General features: G+C 38.5%; 1 protein-coding gene across 3 annotated transcripts in view; it reads left to right on the top strand.

Annotated features, from left to right (window-relative positions):
- The window catches only part of KIAA0825 (KIAA0825 ortholog), a 180,328-nt gene that overhangs the window by 64,081 nt on the left and 99,383 nt on the right, over positions 1-16,864 (top strand). For all 3 annotated transcript variants that reach the window (XM_033163690.1, XM_033163688.1, XM_033163691.1), the window contains 6 exons: positions 363-502; positions 1,832-2,020; positions 3,208-3,441; positions 5,732-6,140; positions 12,080-12,239; positions 15,568-15,723. In XM_033163690.1, the coding sequence (XP_033019581.1) occupies positions 363-502; positions 1,832-2,020; positions 3,208-3,441; positions 5,732-6,140; positions 12,080-12,239; positions 15,568-15,723 (1,288 nt within the window). The remainder of the gene's footprint in view (positions 1-362; positions 503-1,831; positions 2,021-3,207; positions 3,442-5,731; positions 6,141-12,079; positions 12,240-15,567; positions 15,724-16,864) is intronic.

Below are 16,864 nucleotides of genomic sequence, written 5' to 3'. Positions count from 1 at the left end.
CTAAACACTTAAATACAACATTGAACTAAAATATAATGCCTCAGATTTATTCAGGCATTAAAAATGATTTTTGCCTCATGAAACAAGAGCATACCTGGCCCCAATGAAAGAGATAAGTGAGGTTACTTTGTATCAGTTAAAATTTGGCAGTCTACCAATTGTTAATTTTCTTTTTAGCTAGTTGAGATTAAATGTAATTCCTTCCCTGAGCAGCCTTAAAGTAAGCAACCATGAAAGCATTTTCAAAGTAATCTGGGAGGAATTGACATTTAAAGGAGTTAGCATTACATCTGCACTTTAAGGCTATTAATTTCATAGATAAATTAACGACATTATTCTGTCTTTATCTTACATTTTGAAAGGACTCCATCAGCCAAAGGAATGGCAGCCCAGGGTCAACTCAAGCTGCTCTTATCCCAGCCATACTGTAATTGGAACTTGCTTTTGGAAACCCTGCTACATCACGATTGTCTCTTAGTGAAACTTTTACTGAGGAGTTCTAGTAAGTACTGACGCTTTCTATAGTTGCAATATTTTACTGCTGAAGAAACACAAGTAAATTGTTCAGGATTGCCACATTGTTCACTATTTTAATATTAACAGAAGGATTGTGGCCATCACTTCACATAATTAGCATCAGGCTAAATACTTACAACCTAATTTTCTCATTTTTTTGCTCAGGATTTTTTGTTTGGATAGGAATTCACATTTATCATGCTAATACTGTTTAGAATATAATATGTTTGTTATTTACTAAAATGTTAGCTGCAGATATTCTGCAGTTCTCTTGGTCCAACATTTGGTCTAACATTTGTCAGAAGAGCACCACAACTAAACTTCTGTCTTGTTTTTTATTGAATGTTGCAATGCACTCATTTACCTATTCAAATGCATGTCAGCAAAGACTGAAAGATGTCTGAAGATCATATTCTTCCCCTGCTGTTGGATTATATTTACTAGTGTGTTCAAGGATCACAAGGATGGAGTGACAGCATTTTTTAAGCTTTTGGCTGACCATTACCCTGAGCTTCAGCAGATTGCATCCTGCCTAGACACGCTGAGCCATAAACTATTGTTTCTCTAGCACAGAACATGGAAATCATTTAAGAGTTTGTTTTTGTAAGAAAAATCCCTATTGTGTAAAAAAAAAAGACCATAGATCTTAGCCTAAAAATACTATTACATGCCACACCAATCTCCATGAGCAGTGTGAGAATCCAGGGGTTCCAACTGCTTACACAGGGTTGGGTTTCCTTTGGAAAGATCGAGGCATAGCAGCTAGTGTCTTTAAGAAGTATGGTTTTATTGAGACATAATTACACATAGAAGTCTGCAGTGGAGGCTGTGCAGCAAATTATACCCCAAGAGTGTCTTCCATTGCCCCTCTCATTGTCCACTGTCTCTCAGTGCAGCTTCCTCTGACCATTGCTGCATGGAGTTCTGGCCTGCCCTGCAGCTCATAGAGGTCTAGCCTCTGGCCTCCTCCTCCTTGCCAGCACACCTCTCAACAAAAACCCAAGACTCCTGTAAAATGACACTTTTTCCTGTCACCTTTCCATCACATCAGGAACCCTTGCTTTGCACAGACCTGATAAGCTTCTTTGACATGTAGATGCCTGGCCATTGTTTGATAATGGCTTGCATTCAATCAGCCTAGTCAGGCTGCCCAGGGATTCCTTGTCTGGCACAGTTCTGTAGCTTGTATTTTCCTTCTTAGCCCAAATATTAGCTAGATTCTGACATTCATTATACTACAAAATTTTGTTGTAGGTACCACTTACACTTTCACTACTACCTCAACTTCTGATTTTTTCTTCTTTCTTTATTCAAGAATCTGAATTATCAAAAATTGGAGAAAAAAGTACTTGCCTAGACACGAAGAGCAGCCAAGAACCTAGTCTGACTGAAGCAATCTTTGCAGTGCTGTCTTATTGTACTTTATCTCCCAAATCACTTGGTGGCGTTCTTGAAAACTACATGGAAAAAGAACAGATGTGGGATTGTTTATACAATATATCAGGTATGAAAAATGCAGTGAAATTTTCTTTCTTTCTTTCTTTCTTTCTTTCTTTCTTTCTTTCTGGGGTGTATCCTGTCTTGCTGGGAGTGGAGTTCTGTTTATGTGATTCACCAACTCCTACCCCTTGTAGTTCCCTGTACCACACTCCCAATTTGCCCCAGAGGTCTTCTTCCAGTGTTAGGTGGGCAGCAACATATGCGTGGGATGCTTTAGAAAATACAAAATTGCATCTGAAGGAGGATCTTAGGTTTCAAATTGAGAACCAGTGGTAGAAATTTCTTATAATACCACAGAAGTTACTTTCATTCTTGGATGCTCTAGGTCTAGGACATGGGTAGGCAAACTAAGGCCCGGGGGCCGGATCCGGCTCAATCACCTTCTAAATCCGGTCCGCAGATGGTCTGGGAATCAGTGTGTTTTTACATGAGTAGAATGTGTCATTTTATTTAAAATGCATCTCTGGGTTATTTGTGGGACCTGCCTGGTGTTTTTACATGAGTAGATTGTGTGCTTTTATTTAAAATGGATTTATGGGGCATAGAAATTTGTTCATTTCCCCCCCCCAAAAAAAAAATATAGTCCAGCCCCCCACAAGGTCTGAGGGACAGTGGACAGCCCCCTGCTGAAAGTGTTTGCTGACCCCTGCTCTAGGAAAATCTCCACTTAGCTTCATCTCTGGCACCACATCAGGCACTTCCATTTTCCCCCCTGTCAAAATCATTAATGCATAAATATGAGCGGTACAAGCACTTCCATTTTGAACTTCATTTCATGTGCCTCATTCTTGCAGATTTAACTCAGTGTTTTCTAAAGCATTCATTTGTTCAGAGTATATTTATCCTGCTCTTCAGCCAAAAAACGGCTGCCAGGGTGGCACACAAATGTCAGTGATAAGTCTAAGTGCAAAGATAAACAGAAGTAGTATGTTGGATAGTAGTAATTATCAACTTCTAAGCAAAACAACAAAGGCATGGTAACTGAGAAAATGATAATTTATAAAAATGTAGCATTTGATAACATAGTATTGTTATGTAGAAACTTATTTTACTCTGGTTGCTTTTTTATTGTGCGACTGCAACATGGAAAAGTATACAAAACTTTCTAAAATAGTAACATTAAATGTTGCTAAAGAGGCTTGACTTAATGTTTTCTTTTAAATTAATATTATTACTATTTTGTCTCCAAAGTTTCTAGTTGTGTTGAGTCAGAGCCAGAGGTTATCAGATGCTTGAAGCTCACTTTGATTAATTCAGTTAAGGGTATTGTGAAGCAGATAATTTCTTTGATGCATTCATGGGAAGCAACAGAAAACTATGGAACCTATCAACACAAGCAAATTGTTCCTGAAAGTTTGCTGAAGACTGTTCCAAAGGATTGGAATTACACACCTAGAGAAATGAAGAGAAAAGAATCTGGGAAATGTAGGTGTGCTTATATAATTCCTGTCAAAATAATAGCTTTACATTTAACGAGGACAAATCAAAACTGAAGAATTAGAATTAAGTGGTGTGATTTGATAATGAATACTATAGTAATACAATGTATGGTATTTTAGAAGACTATTCATGGAATTGCTTACATACTTGGGTGCAGTACTTTGTCTTATGAGTTATTAGCGCAATCCTTGTCATTGTGGGCTAGTAGAAGGCCCACATTCAGCAAGGTCTCTTTGGGAAAGCAAATGGGGACACAGAATGAACATACTAGTAATCCTGGCATTGGTGACTTCAGTATTGGATTACTGCAATGCACTTCATGTGAGGATTCCCTTGTGCTTGGTCTGGAAACTGCAGTTAGTGCAGAATGCTGCAGCCAGATTCTTGACAGAAATGAGACCCTGTCAACATATTACTTCACTATTCAGAGATCTGTGCTGGTTGCCAATTAGTTATTGTGCCAAATTCAGGAAGTCACTATTAGTATATAAAACTCTTAACTATTTGGGACCCATTAACTTGAGGAATTGCCTTATCCCATATACACCCACTTGGCCACTTTGAACTGTGACACTGACATTTTTACAAGTGCCATGTAATGTCTATTCTACACTTGCAAGGAATCAATCTTTCCATTTGGTAGCACATGCACTCTGGAACTCCCTGTCTATTGGTGTTAGGCAGACACATTCACTGTACTGTTCTTGGTGCCTGCTGAAACCCTTCTTTTGTTCAGAAAAGCCTACCTTGAAATTTAAATTTGACATGCATTTTAATATGCAACTTTTCATTATGTAATTTTAACTACTCATGTTATTTATATTTTGAAATGTTTTCGGTCTAGTTGTTTTCAACTTATGACTTTTTAGTGATACTTTTAATGCATATTCTATATAAACCAATTAGATTTTTAAAAAAATAATAATCTCTGTGCACAATACAAACTAAGATGCATACTATCTCCCCCACCCACCCTGGCATCAATACCATCCAATAGAGAGCTGGTTTTGCTCTTGTTGCATTAAGTTTCCCTCAGTACAGCACTTACATTTTTACCTCATAGGAGAGAATGGCAGCCATTCACTAATAGGAAAAAAAATTGAGGGGTATATTTAGTGATGCTATTTGGGTAGGGGCTATAGCAGTTGCAACAGGTAAATGTCAGCAACCATCAAATTTTGTTACAGATAAGTTGGCTATTCTTAGTTCAGTGTCTGGCAAGACTGGCATTATACCATGTGTTTGTAGCGGGTGGGTCGGAGGGAGAGTAGGATTAAAGAGCAGGTGGGACCCTTCCCTACACTACTATGCTGCAAATAACATACAGCCTTGTATGTTTGTCATGGTAGCTCTCATCATGATGTGGCGAGGTTCCTAGGCTCCCAGTAAGCCAGATGTTTCTGCCATTGTGTTGGGACAAGTGAGGAGGCAATACTCTTTCTTCCTTAGCTTACATATGCAGTAGCAGAAGCAGAGAGCTGTTGTGTGCTCTGCCTTCATTGTCTCCACTGTTGTCCAGTCACACTGGCCCTTCTGGGTCTCTGAGCGCTTCCTGCAGGACAGGAAGAATAACAGCATGAGCAACAGAAGATAAGGAACTTAGTGCCATAAAATAAGCACAACTGCCATTTAAAACCAATTTTAATTTTATTTAAATTTTAATACATTCTTGTATTTGCTAAAATTATGTTAGTGATAGCCAAAGGTCTCCAATTATTAAAATAGCAACCTGTTTTTCTTTACGTCTTTTACAGTTTATTAAACAGATTGCTATGTTCATATTTTGTTTATTGTAAATATGTTACGATCATTATAAGTGAATTTTAGCCTGCCTAACATTCAGGCAATCACAGACAGGCTGGTTGCAGGGGGTGGGCTGGGCTGGGCCAAAAGGCTTCACTCCGGTCTGCTTCCGGGACATTTAACCCTGGCCTGCCTCCACCACCTTGTCCAGATGCTTGGTACAAGAGGCTGATCAAATAAAGAACTGGTTAATGGGATTTCTTCACATAAAAAGGGTTGGGTGGAAATACGCACTAACTAACCCTCTGCATCACCCAATGGTCTTATGGATTGTCCAAGTTACACAAAATGTATGAAGTCGTGTTCACTCCACCACCACAAAATAATGGTAGCAACCCCAGCAAACATGTGAAGCAGGGCTATACATCTAAAAGACACCTAAAATTAAGCATTGGCATTCAGTCTTCATAACTGCATTGTATAGCAAGAATATTTAATGTTAATCATACCTTCTTTCATTCTTTTTTTAAAGGCTTCACAAGGCTTGCTGCTCAGGCAGTATCTATTGTAATCAGCAAGTTACCTACAGTGATTGCATGTTTGCCTCCCCCAATTAAGTATTTCTTTTTTCTCTCTGAGAGAAAAATGCCAAAAAACTTAATTGAATCGAAAAAAGCTGGTCTTCTTGTCTGGATCTTGATTGTAATTATATGTCGGATATTTGAGGATGGAAACACCACAGAACTTTTAACGGGTACGACTCTTGACAGATGGAGCAAAGAGAAGCTCAGTTTGGTTCGTGTATGTTTGGAAAATATTATAGGGAAAAAGAAAAGTAGCCCTAAACAAGTGACTCACAAGATTATACAGAGCATTGAACAACAAAGGCCAAACTGGATTGAAAACCAGTTACTAAAGGCAAGAAAACTGGGCATAGACTGGTAAGAAGACCTGATATTTCACTTTTTGTTTTTGATTTTTGCTACCATTTGCCTATACAACATGAATAATGAAATGTTTCATAGTAAAAATGTTTACTGTAGCAGATACTGAATTCCTGCAGGGCTCTGATTATAGGATAAGTAGAAAACAAGGAAAATTGTGTTTTTCCCATAGAAGAACTGTCATTACATATATTCTTGCAATGGATTTTACTATGGAGATTTAATTAAGGAGGATATAGTTCATAAAAAAGCTTTTATGGTCTTCTGTGATTAGAAACTAATAAGCACATTTAATTTTGTAACGTAACAGCATATCCAGAGAGAAAGTCAGATCTCACAGTAAAAGTACCCCTCTGCTTTTTTGTGAGAAGAATATAAACATTTCCAGATTTTACTTCCAATTTGCAACGTTTAGAAGATTTTTCCAAAAAAGTTGAGGGCTTACATGTTTTATAGCTCTCTGAGTTATGTGTATTTTTAATTGGTAGCATGTGGATTGGTCAAGTCTTCTTTATTTTATTTAAAAGCATTTATATACTGCTTCATAATTCAGAAATCTCTTTTAACAGGTGATTTTCCTGGTATTGCTAGTTATTGTTTATATAGTTTGTTGAATTAACTTCACTAGTAACAGTAGAATGTTCTACCTATTTCATCTACATTTTATAAAGGGCAACCTCTTGTTTATAATCTGTATAGGCAAAATAGTACTACAAGACTGAGTCATCCATGCAAATGAAAATGTATTAATTCAGCACATTGACTTTTGCTATTTTATTGCTAGGGGTATTTGGTTGGCAAAAACTGCAAAAAGCAGTAGCAGTATCACACAAATGCTCATGGACATTGACCTTCATCATCTATATGTGTGCATTTAATACTAATTTTCATGCTCTAATCCAATGATTAAGAGATTAAGCCTGCATATCTATTTCATTGAACCCAGTCGGTCTTCCTTCTGAAAAGAATTGTCTACAATTGTGTTGCAAGACTGGATGCCATCTATGATAAGGGGGGAAATGTTATTCACTAGGACAGTAGCATAAGTCAGTTTGTAACATTGCTGAAATTGGAAGGCCTTTTATACAACAGAAATTATATCAGTAATGTATGGAATTGGAAGATCCTAAAAGCTCCAGTAATACTTTCCCTTGCTTCTTATTTTTATAACAAGAGCATGCCATGATATCAGACAGATTGCATATGCCAAATTTTTATATATAAATATATTTCAGGCTTCTTACTCAACATTTTAATAATAGATCCAAACATTTTCTATAGCACAACATCTGTTATTTCAATTAAAGGGTATACACACATACGCAGGCACGCACACACACACACACACACACACACACACTCTTAATTGAAACACCAGTGTTTGCATCCTGTACTATTTTTTTTAGTTTTTAGCTTGACAGATATTTTGAATAAATTTATCCAGAAGCCATTAGAAATGTCACTTTTGTAGCGCCCTGTTGCTGAGAGGAGCAATGCTCTGTCTTCCTTCAGCTTATATATAGACTTTATTAACTTGGAAGCAGAAATTTACTGTGTAGGAATGTGATCTGTATCATTGTAGGAATGTGATCTATATCACTGTAGTTAAATAGAGAGGCTCTAATCTAGCCAAAGTTACTTGTGGTTATGTCTCATTGAAATCAATGCAAAAACAGTCCCTGTTCATTAGCATTGAAGCACAACCATGTGGTGAAGTCCTGTCAATAATACTACAAGCACCAAGGAGAGGTTGTGGTGGGGGATGGGTGAAAGAGCAGGGTTGGGCAGAAGAGGGTAATTTCTGGTTCATACATTGGCAGTGGAAATTATGAACTCTTATCACTTAAGAGATGACTGCCTCTTCCTCTAAAGAAGTCTACCTCACAATAAGAACATAACAAGAGCCCTGCTGCATCAGATCAAAGGCCTACTCATACCAATGTCCTGTCTCCACAATTGTCAACCGGATACCTATGGGAAGCCCACAAGGTGAACCTGAGGGCAGTAGAATTGTCCTACTGCTGTTCCCCAGCAACTTGGTATGCAGAGGCATACTGCCTCTGATCCCGGAGGCAGTATACAGCCATCATAACTTGTTTCCACTGATATATACTCCATGAATTTCTGTAATCTCCTTTTAAATCATCTAAGTCAGTAGTCATTACCAAGACAAAGGGGCAAAAAGTAGATGAATTGAAAGTTCTCCCAGAATCCTGTGATCAGGGAGAAATGCATAGGTATGTATGTACCAGCCCAATATGAATATTCAGGTCTAATGCAGATTGAAAGCATTAAATATGTGTATGTTCCTTATAAAATGAATTGAAATGTCACATATAATAATACCAGTTCAAGCCTTACCATGCTTGTGCTTATTTAGCAAACAAACAAACAAAACAAAACAAAAACCCTCATAACCTATGCACAAGAAAGCGGTGTTGATGTGAACTTGGGTAACACAGAAGTTAGCGATGCTCAAAAAAACTTGTGTGTGTGTGTGTACAGGGCAACCCCCACCACTAGCATAACAAGGAGCACAATGGTTCTCTAAAGATCTGCCCAGGGAGTGAGGACGTGACCAAATATGTGCTTTTGTAGCCTCCCTCTCCTGGTGTTCCTGAAACAGCTGACGTCCCTTGTAAGCGGAAAAAAGGACTGGGACCCTGCCTTCTTCCCTGACTGAGAGACCAGAGAGAAAGCAGCACCTATAGTTTTGTTTGATTTTCTCCCTTTTAACATATAAAGCAGTGTAGAAATAAAATGAATAATAAGAGTCATAATACTATAGCAGCATCTTGCATCAGTGGCTGACTAGGTCAGGTGTCATAAAAGCAGGGCACCCTTAGGCAGCAGACTTGGCATCAAAGAGAAGACATCAAAAGTTATTTCCCTTGGGGAATGCCCTTGGGAATGCTGAGGATGTTTGATTGCAACCAGGCGGAGGCTGGATAGTGGGGTGGTCAATAAGAGTTGTGTGTTTCCTGCATAGAGTGAGAGCCCATGCAGTAAATTGTATGCCAATTTTCTGATGCCCTCAGGGTGGGAGTACATGTCATTTTGTGTAGAAGAGACTGTGTGGGTCTTGTGTGCGTCTTGTGTGCATTAGTAAAAAAGTTCTAATCTGTCTGATACCTTTTGCGATACTTGCCTGATTGTAGTATAATTTTTGTCACTGGACCACTGGTTACATCATGTGCTTGGGAGGAACTTTTTGGAGAGGGAAGAACATGGTAATGCCACCCCAATTTAAATGATCATGGGTGATAAGAGACATTGTGACATTTTGTTGCAGGGTCCCACTTGTCTAAAAAACAAAACCTCTGTCCATAGCTGATTATTTTATTTGCTAAAGAAATGGCCAAAATATTTTCTAAAGGAAGTTGGCAAATTTGATTTAATTATCTTATTTCTTTGTGATTTGATTTCCTCCACAAGTCTTGTTCTGTGGCAATTTACTAAGTGCAAAACTATTTAGTGATTAAAATGAATAAATAACAATAACTGGGAGTGTGTAATAAATGTCTGACTGATGCATTTATTATACTGGACACTGTTTTGCATACTGAACAATGTGGCTGTGTAATTTAACAGAATAAGGAAATTGTATTTCTGTTGAACAATGTTTCAGTTCATATCAAGTACATTATATATTAGCTGAGTAAAATATTTCAACTGATGAACAAAGATATAATTTTATCTTTATGGAAACAGTGAAAATAAAAGCCAATGAGAAAATTGGCAGCTGTATTCATTGCCTGTCTTGTATACTGCCTAAAAACATTACTATTCATTAAAATAACCTTCACTTTGTTGTTAACACCCAACCTATAAACAGTCAGCTAAGATTCTGGAGAACACAGAGCCCCAAAAGTAAAGAAATGTCTGTCTTTGCAAAGTAATTTGTTGAGTTGAAGATTATTATTTTTCATCATGGTGACCCTGAGTTGCCTGACTGGGTGCATATAAAGATTAAGATGAATGCAGTTATTCCTTGGCTGAGGTCTGCCTCTTTCAGGGCACATTCTCCCTAATGACATGATTGATAGGCAGTCCCAAATCCAGAGAGGAACTCATTAATCATAGCACTGACTGAATCCAATCATCTGCTTCACCTGCACAGTGATGGACAGGAAAGGATACAGTTCGGGTGCTGACACTGATACACTCCTTTGTCAGAGGGCCTCAACTTTTTCAATGTCATCGTCTAAGCAGTTTGACATAGAATTCTGTTGTACCTCTATACACCTTCAAAAAAAAACCAAGCTAGTTTTAAAATTTGCTGAAGTTGTAAATATATGCTTCCCTGGAATATTTCCAATAAAACAGATCACAGCAATTGTTGTTGCTATTATTATTATTATTATTATTATTATTATTATTATTATTATTCAGCCCAAAATAAATTAGAGCTTATAGTATTTTAAAATTATTTACTGTCTAGCAAATTCTGAATGTGTATTTTGAGGCACATAGCATTGTAGTGATAAAATCGATAATTTTAGCAGAACAAATTTTATAATAATGGCACATTTTAAATAATTCATTGCAGTTTACTGGTAAAATCCACATTGTTCACAGTGCAATCCTAGGCATAGTGGGGGGGGGTTTCAGCCTGAGGGCCGCTTTCTCTCATGGCAACCTCCTGGGGGCCACATGCCAACAGTGTTGGGTAGGACCAGAGGCAAAAGTGGATAGAGCAATAAATGTGACTCCTATCTGACTTTTTGCATATCTGGGATGCAAGGTGTTTCTGCATACACATATCTCTTTGTACTCTATTCACACAAGCAAGATGCGTTGTCACAGCTCAATAACACATTCCAGCCAGGGGGAAAACATTAAAGGAGGCCACTGAGCAGAGCTAGTGAGATGTGTGGCCCCAGGATTGTCCCAGGAACCTCATAGGGAGGCCTGGAGGACTGCATTCAGTCCCACTGCTCTCATACTTGTCTACTCAGAAGTAAGTTTTATTGAGTTCAGTGGAACTTTATCCCAGGTAAATGTATAGGTATAGGATTACAGCCTTAGGTTCAGTTTTGTATACATACTGTATACCTGAGAATAAATTCCATTGGACTCAGTGGGGCTTACTTCTAAGTAGACAAGTTCGAGATTGCATGTTTTGGTCACAGCAGCAAACAAGTAACATGCTTTTCATTCAGAATATTACACTGTAGGCTCTATTGTGATTACCATAAAGATTGTAACGTGTAGAGGCAGCCTGTCAGTTTCAGGAGCTTCTAGCACACCAATCAAGGTGGTTTGTGATGCTATCACAAAAGTTGAATGCTAATGGTAAGAAATCAGATCATAATGCAATGAAGAAAAGGTGAGCATTGCAAACCAAAATGAAGAGAGTGAGTCTGACCCTTCACCTACCCGGAAACAAAGCAACTAGTGATATAAAGTTACCCATTAAGTAGCCATCAGAAACATTTTAACCTGCACTTAGCATAGTGGCTGTTTGTGTTGCATTTTAATCAGGACTTAAAATATTTTGTGATGAGCAATGAGGTAATGCCAGACAAAGATGAAACTTTTTAAAATCAAAAATACTTTTGTTTAGTAAAAGAAAATGAAAACTTATATTTTTCTTAACGTTTCGTTTGGAAAATGAGATAAACGTAATTATAAGAAAAATATTTATCTAGTTTTATTTAGATTAAGGCAGTGTTTCAGAACAGCATTGACAGGGAAAGATACATGTAAGGATAAAAGAGTATGGAAAATAAATGATTCATCAGCAGTGAAAAAAATTATGCAGAGTTATTCTTTTTCTTTTAAACTGCACAAGGGCCCTTGCAGAAACACATTATTGTTGTTTTAACTACTGCAGTTTAGATAAGTGTATATGACTATTACTCTTCTGGTTTAATATTTTGAGTTCTGTAGTATTCAGCACATACTCTTTGTAATACATGCTTCTTTTCTCCTAGCACTATTATTGCAGCAGAAGATAGTAGGAGCTTAGAAGAGGAAGCTATTGAGCTTGAATTGACTGAGCAGAAAATAAACATGATGGTCCTGGATATCTGCCACAAACCAGGTGGCAGTGAATACCTGAGGCAAATTTATCACATCATCCAGCTCAATGAGGTAGGGAAACGGCCTTTTTTACCGAGCAATTAGGTGTGTAGTGGCCTGAGGCAGCGTCTGCTGGCAGCTAAGGGTTAGTCAAGGAGGTGATAATGCTTCGTAAAGTCAATACCTAACTCCATATCGCACTGTCTTAGACTGTTCAGTTTAAGCTTTTCTTGCATCTATTTAGAAAAGGTTACTTTAGAGGAAATTATATTTCTTTTATTTATATACTTGAACTGTGGCATGCTTCATTGGCTTTTTTCTGAGTTCTATTTCACAGATGACAGGGATATGTTAGCAGTTAAAATATTAATAAATTAATAGTATTACAAAATCAGCCACTTTTTACTTTTTATAAAACAGAATGAAAAGTAATAACTAATTTTCAGTAATTTATGAAGAGATAAGTCAAACATGAATTGGTACACATAGAACATGTAGACTAAATTTAAAACATTTTCAAAGTGAATGCCCTATTTTACACAACCAACCTGGAATCAGTGAAGATTATTTTACCAATGTATGAGCATGAATGTTACTAATGTAGAAAATGCATCTGCAGAACCAGAAGTACATAAAGCTCCTGCTCTTCCTGATCAGCCTTTGGATGCCATTTTCTTTTTTTACTAAGAAAACCCATACCTACATAACACTGTCAATGCTTACAGTGGGATGACTGTCTGATGCTTCAAATTCATAGGCATAATTTTACAATTGACCAATATAACTATGACCTGCTAATGGAAACATTTGCTAGCTTTAGATTATGTTTGCTGTTTGCTTCAGTTTCTGTCTTTTAGGACCCTAATGGCCATCAAAGGTTAAATTATGGAGCATGAATTAATCAAAATAATTCTCACTTTGTTAATCACTTGAACAGCTGGAAAAAGTAGAATTTGCCCTTTGCTGTCATACAAGCTTGTCATGTCCAATTTTGATTTGGAGAATATAGGCAGAATAAAAGTACAGGCTGATTTTAAATGTAATAGTCTTATTTGTTTTTGATTATGAACATCCATAACCTTTCTTATCCCCTCAGTGTTGTTTCAGACCCAGAAAGTTTGTTTTGGACATTTTTGCTATCATACTCCAATGCTTACCTGGGGGAAATGGAAAAGCACAGCCCCCTTCTAACAATGTACCGTTGTTCGTTGTTCATTGTGAAGTCCTACAAACAGTGCCAGATTGTTCTTGATGCTATCTGCATTAAAATTAAAGTAATCAAAGCCAAAGTAGAGCATTTCCCAATCTGGTAGTCTCCAAGTATTTTGTACTCCACCAGCCCTAGCCAGTGTAGCTTTGCTGGCTGAATCTGAAGAGAATGGTAATATAAAACATCTGCAGGGCACCCAGTAGGGTAAGGCTGCCCTGGTATGATTATGCTTACAGCACTATCAGTTGCGTATTGAGACTCCGTGACCACCCTGTTCCCTAAGATGTAAATAACTACACACCACACAGGATATTGGTTTGGGATCAAATAAGGGCACAACTTTATTGGTTACAGATGTGAGGTTTGGCCATAGGCATTGTAGTAAGCAACTACGTATGTCACTCCTGCCTGTCCGCTTGGAGTGTTTCTAAGGCTGAAGCTGGGGGGGGGGGACTCCCTATGAACTACGTCAAATTGGGGCATCCCCCAGACAGTTCCTGTTGGAGGAATGGCCCTAGCCCTCATCTGGGCATTGGACAGAAGCTGCTACTCCTAGATTCTTTTAACAGGAACAGATAACCCGTGGAGGGGCAGGCGGAGGCTACAACCTCCCCTCCAACCAAGATTAGGCTTACCCAATGCCTATCCACCTTACACAGTTGTGATAATTGCCATGAGGTAGGCGAAAACCTAACTGGCGATGTCAATTTGCCAAGTGGGGAGAAATCCTGCCCGGCCCCTTAAAAATTAGGTGACCAACATTGTCCATAGCAAGGTCAAAGCATCCATGAAAACCCTAATCGGTTTTTAATCTGCATTTAATCTTCCCCTGGGCATGGTGCCAAGGGCTACAATTGGTTGGTTGGTCCCGTGCCCATTGGCCCATTTGGCGGCAAGAATACAATTCAGCCTGCGATAGGTCGGTTTGGCAAGGAGTCCTGGGGCCTGCCTGAAAAGCCGCCTGCCTGAAAAGGGAGCAAATAGACTTAGCTGAGAAGTGGCATGTGGAAGAACAGAAGAGCTGAGAAGGGAACTTCTCAATTGGCTTGAGGAAAGTGTCATCATACTTCTTGCCTAAATGAGGTTGGCCTCTCAGGTTTTCTGAGTATAGCTGCCCATATGGGTTTCTTGGAAGACATATAATGGCCCCTTCTTAGGTCTCATCCAGACTTCCTTTTGTGTTGTGCCTTCCAGGCATAGGTCTGCACTTTCCAGGTCTGAGTGGTTTTCTTTTTGTCCTGCTATTCCCAGAAAAAAACGCCATTTAACACTGAATTGGAACAAATGGTATTCAGGTTTTTCGTGGATTGCTATTTGTTCTGATTCAGTGGTAAACAGCGGATTTTCCCAAGGAAAGCAGTGGGACTATAAACAAAATCAAAGCTGCTTGGACACAGACCTGGAAAACACAGGCCTGTACCTGGAAATCGCAGCACAAAAGGAAATCTGGAAGAGCCCATACTCTGAATCTCCTTTGTTATTCCAATGAGGCCATTCTCTGTTTTTCTTGCTTTTGTCCCTGCAGGGACTGATTATGACCAACTCACTCATCACTAGGAAGTTCTACATTCCATAGCATGGGAGCTACATTAGCTATTTCCAGAGCAGGGGTTTGCATAGCTTGCAAATTGTGAGGTCTTGGTCCATCTTGTCTTCCACATAGGCAGAGGAACTATGAGGTTATTTCTCATAATCAATATACACACATTTCCCCATGACCATTGTTTTCAGTGAAGTGAAATTCTATTTGAATGTTACTACAATGGACATATGGAAAACAGGTTGTATGCCACAAAAAAATAATCTAAAAAATAGCATTCTCTCAAAAACATATCAAGTTGAACTACCAGATAGATGTTTAGTTAAAATTTTTAAATGGGTCTTTTTGAAATATTTAATATTTTAAGAGTAGAAGAACTTACATTATTGCATAAATCTGTATGTTAAATATATGTGTTGTAATATATATGGTCTGTAATCTGGCTCTCAAACACTATTCAGTGAATGCCCACATTTTGGGACCAGTGGGTACATTCTGAATTTTAAGGATGTCGTATGGGCACCAGTAACAAAATGGCTACCAGGGCAAGGAATAGCACAAAATGGCTGCCACATCTAAAAGATCGGGGGGGAAGAAACAGGATCCCAAAATGAGCACAATTTATATCAATCTTGACTTCTTTTTTAAAGGAATATTTGAATGAACAGCTGTCTTATGAAGAATCTTCTGAAGAAAACAGGTCAAGCACTAGACCTTTAAACATGACATTCAGAATCAAAGAACAGCATCCTGGTTTTGACCCTTTTCAGGTGCACTGCCTGTATTGCACTAATGTGTTAGAAAAGGTTAGTGATTATTTTAAGCATTTTCACTTCCAGTTGGGATAAAATATTGCATGAAGTACTGTAATTGCTATGAAGTGAAAATCCAGTCAGATGGTTTCTGATAGCTGTGATGTTGTGATAAAAATATATGGACAAAATCTAATAATTTCCACTTCCCAAATACTATACTTTCCCCCTGTATATATGCCCCCTTTGCAACTTATCAGTGAGCTCCAAAAATAAAGAACTGTTGCTGTATGTCATGAATTGTTTGGACACAGAGGAATGGTGGGAGGAACCAACTGGTGGAACCACCAAGAGAAGAAGGCTCAGAGTCTGGGCAGTGGTGATGGTGATGAGTGGTAAGAGGAAGAAGAGGGAGAAGGCTGGGAATAGATGTCAGAAGCTGAAGAAATAACAGGGCTTAGTGAGGTGGCAAGAATACACAGAGGAACTATACCAGAAAGATATAGAGGTCTCATACACCCCAGGTAGTGTGGTTGCTGACCTTGAGCCAGACATCCTGGAGAGTGAAGTCAAATGGGCCTTAGAAAGCCTTGCTAACAACAAGGCCAGTGGAAGTGATGATATTCCAGCTGAACTATTTAAAATCCTAAAAGATGATGCTGTTAAGGTGCTACACTCAATATGCCAACAAGTTTGGAAAACTCAGCAGTGGCCAGAGGATTGGAGAAGATCAGTTTACATCCCAATCCCAAAGAAGGGCAGTGCCAAAGAATGCTCTAACTACCGCACAATTGCACTCATTTCACACGCTAGCAAGGTTATGCTTAAAATTCTACAAGGCAGGCTTAAGCAGTACGTGGACCGAGAACTCCCAGAAGTGCAAGCTGGATTTCGAAGGGGCAGAGGAACCAGAGACCAAATTGCAAACATGCGCTGGATTATGGAGAAAGCTAGAGAGTTCCAGAAAAACATCTACTTCTGCTTCATTGACTACGCAAAAGCATTTGACTGTGTCGACCACAGCAAACTATGGAAAGTTCTTAAAGAAATGGGAGTGCCTGATCACCTCATCCGTCTCCTGAGAAATCTCTATGTGGGACAAGAAGCTACAGTTAGAACTGGATATGGAACAACTGATTGGTTCAAAATTGGGAAAGGAGTACGACAAGGCTGTATATTGTCTCCCTGCTTATTT

The sequence above is a fragment of the Lacerta agilis genome, chromosome 11, assembly GCF_009819535.1.
Source record: "Lacerta agilis isolate rLacAgi1 chromosome 11, rLacAgi1.pri, whole genome shotgun sequence".
Taxonomy (NCBI): Eukaryota; Metazoa; Chordata; class Lepidosauria; order Squamata; family Lacertidae; genus Lacerta; species Lacerta agilis.
Note: the sequence above shows the minus strand (reverse complement) of the source record. Positions and strands in the feature narration are given on the sequence as shown.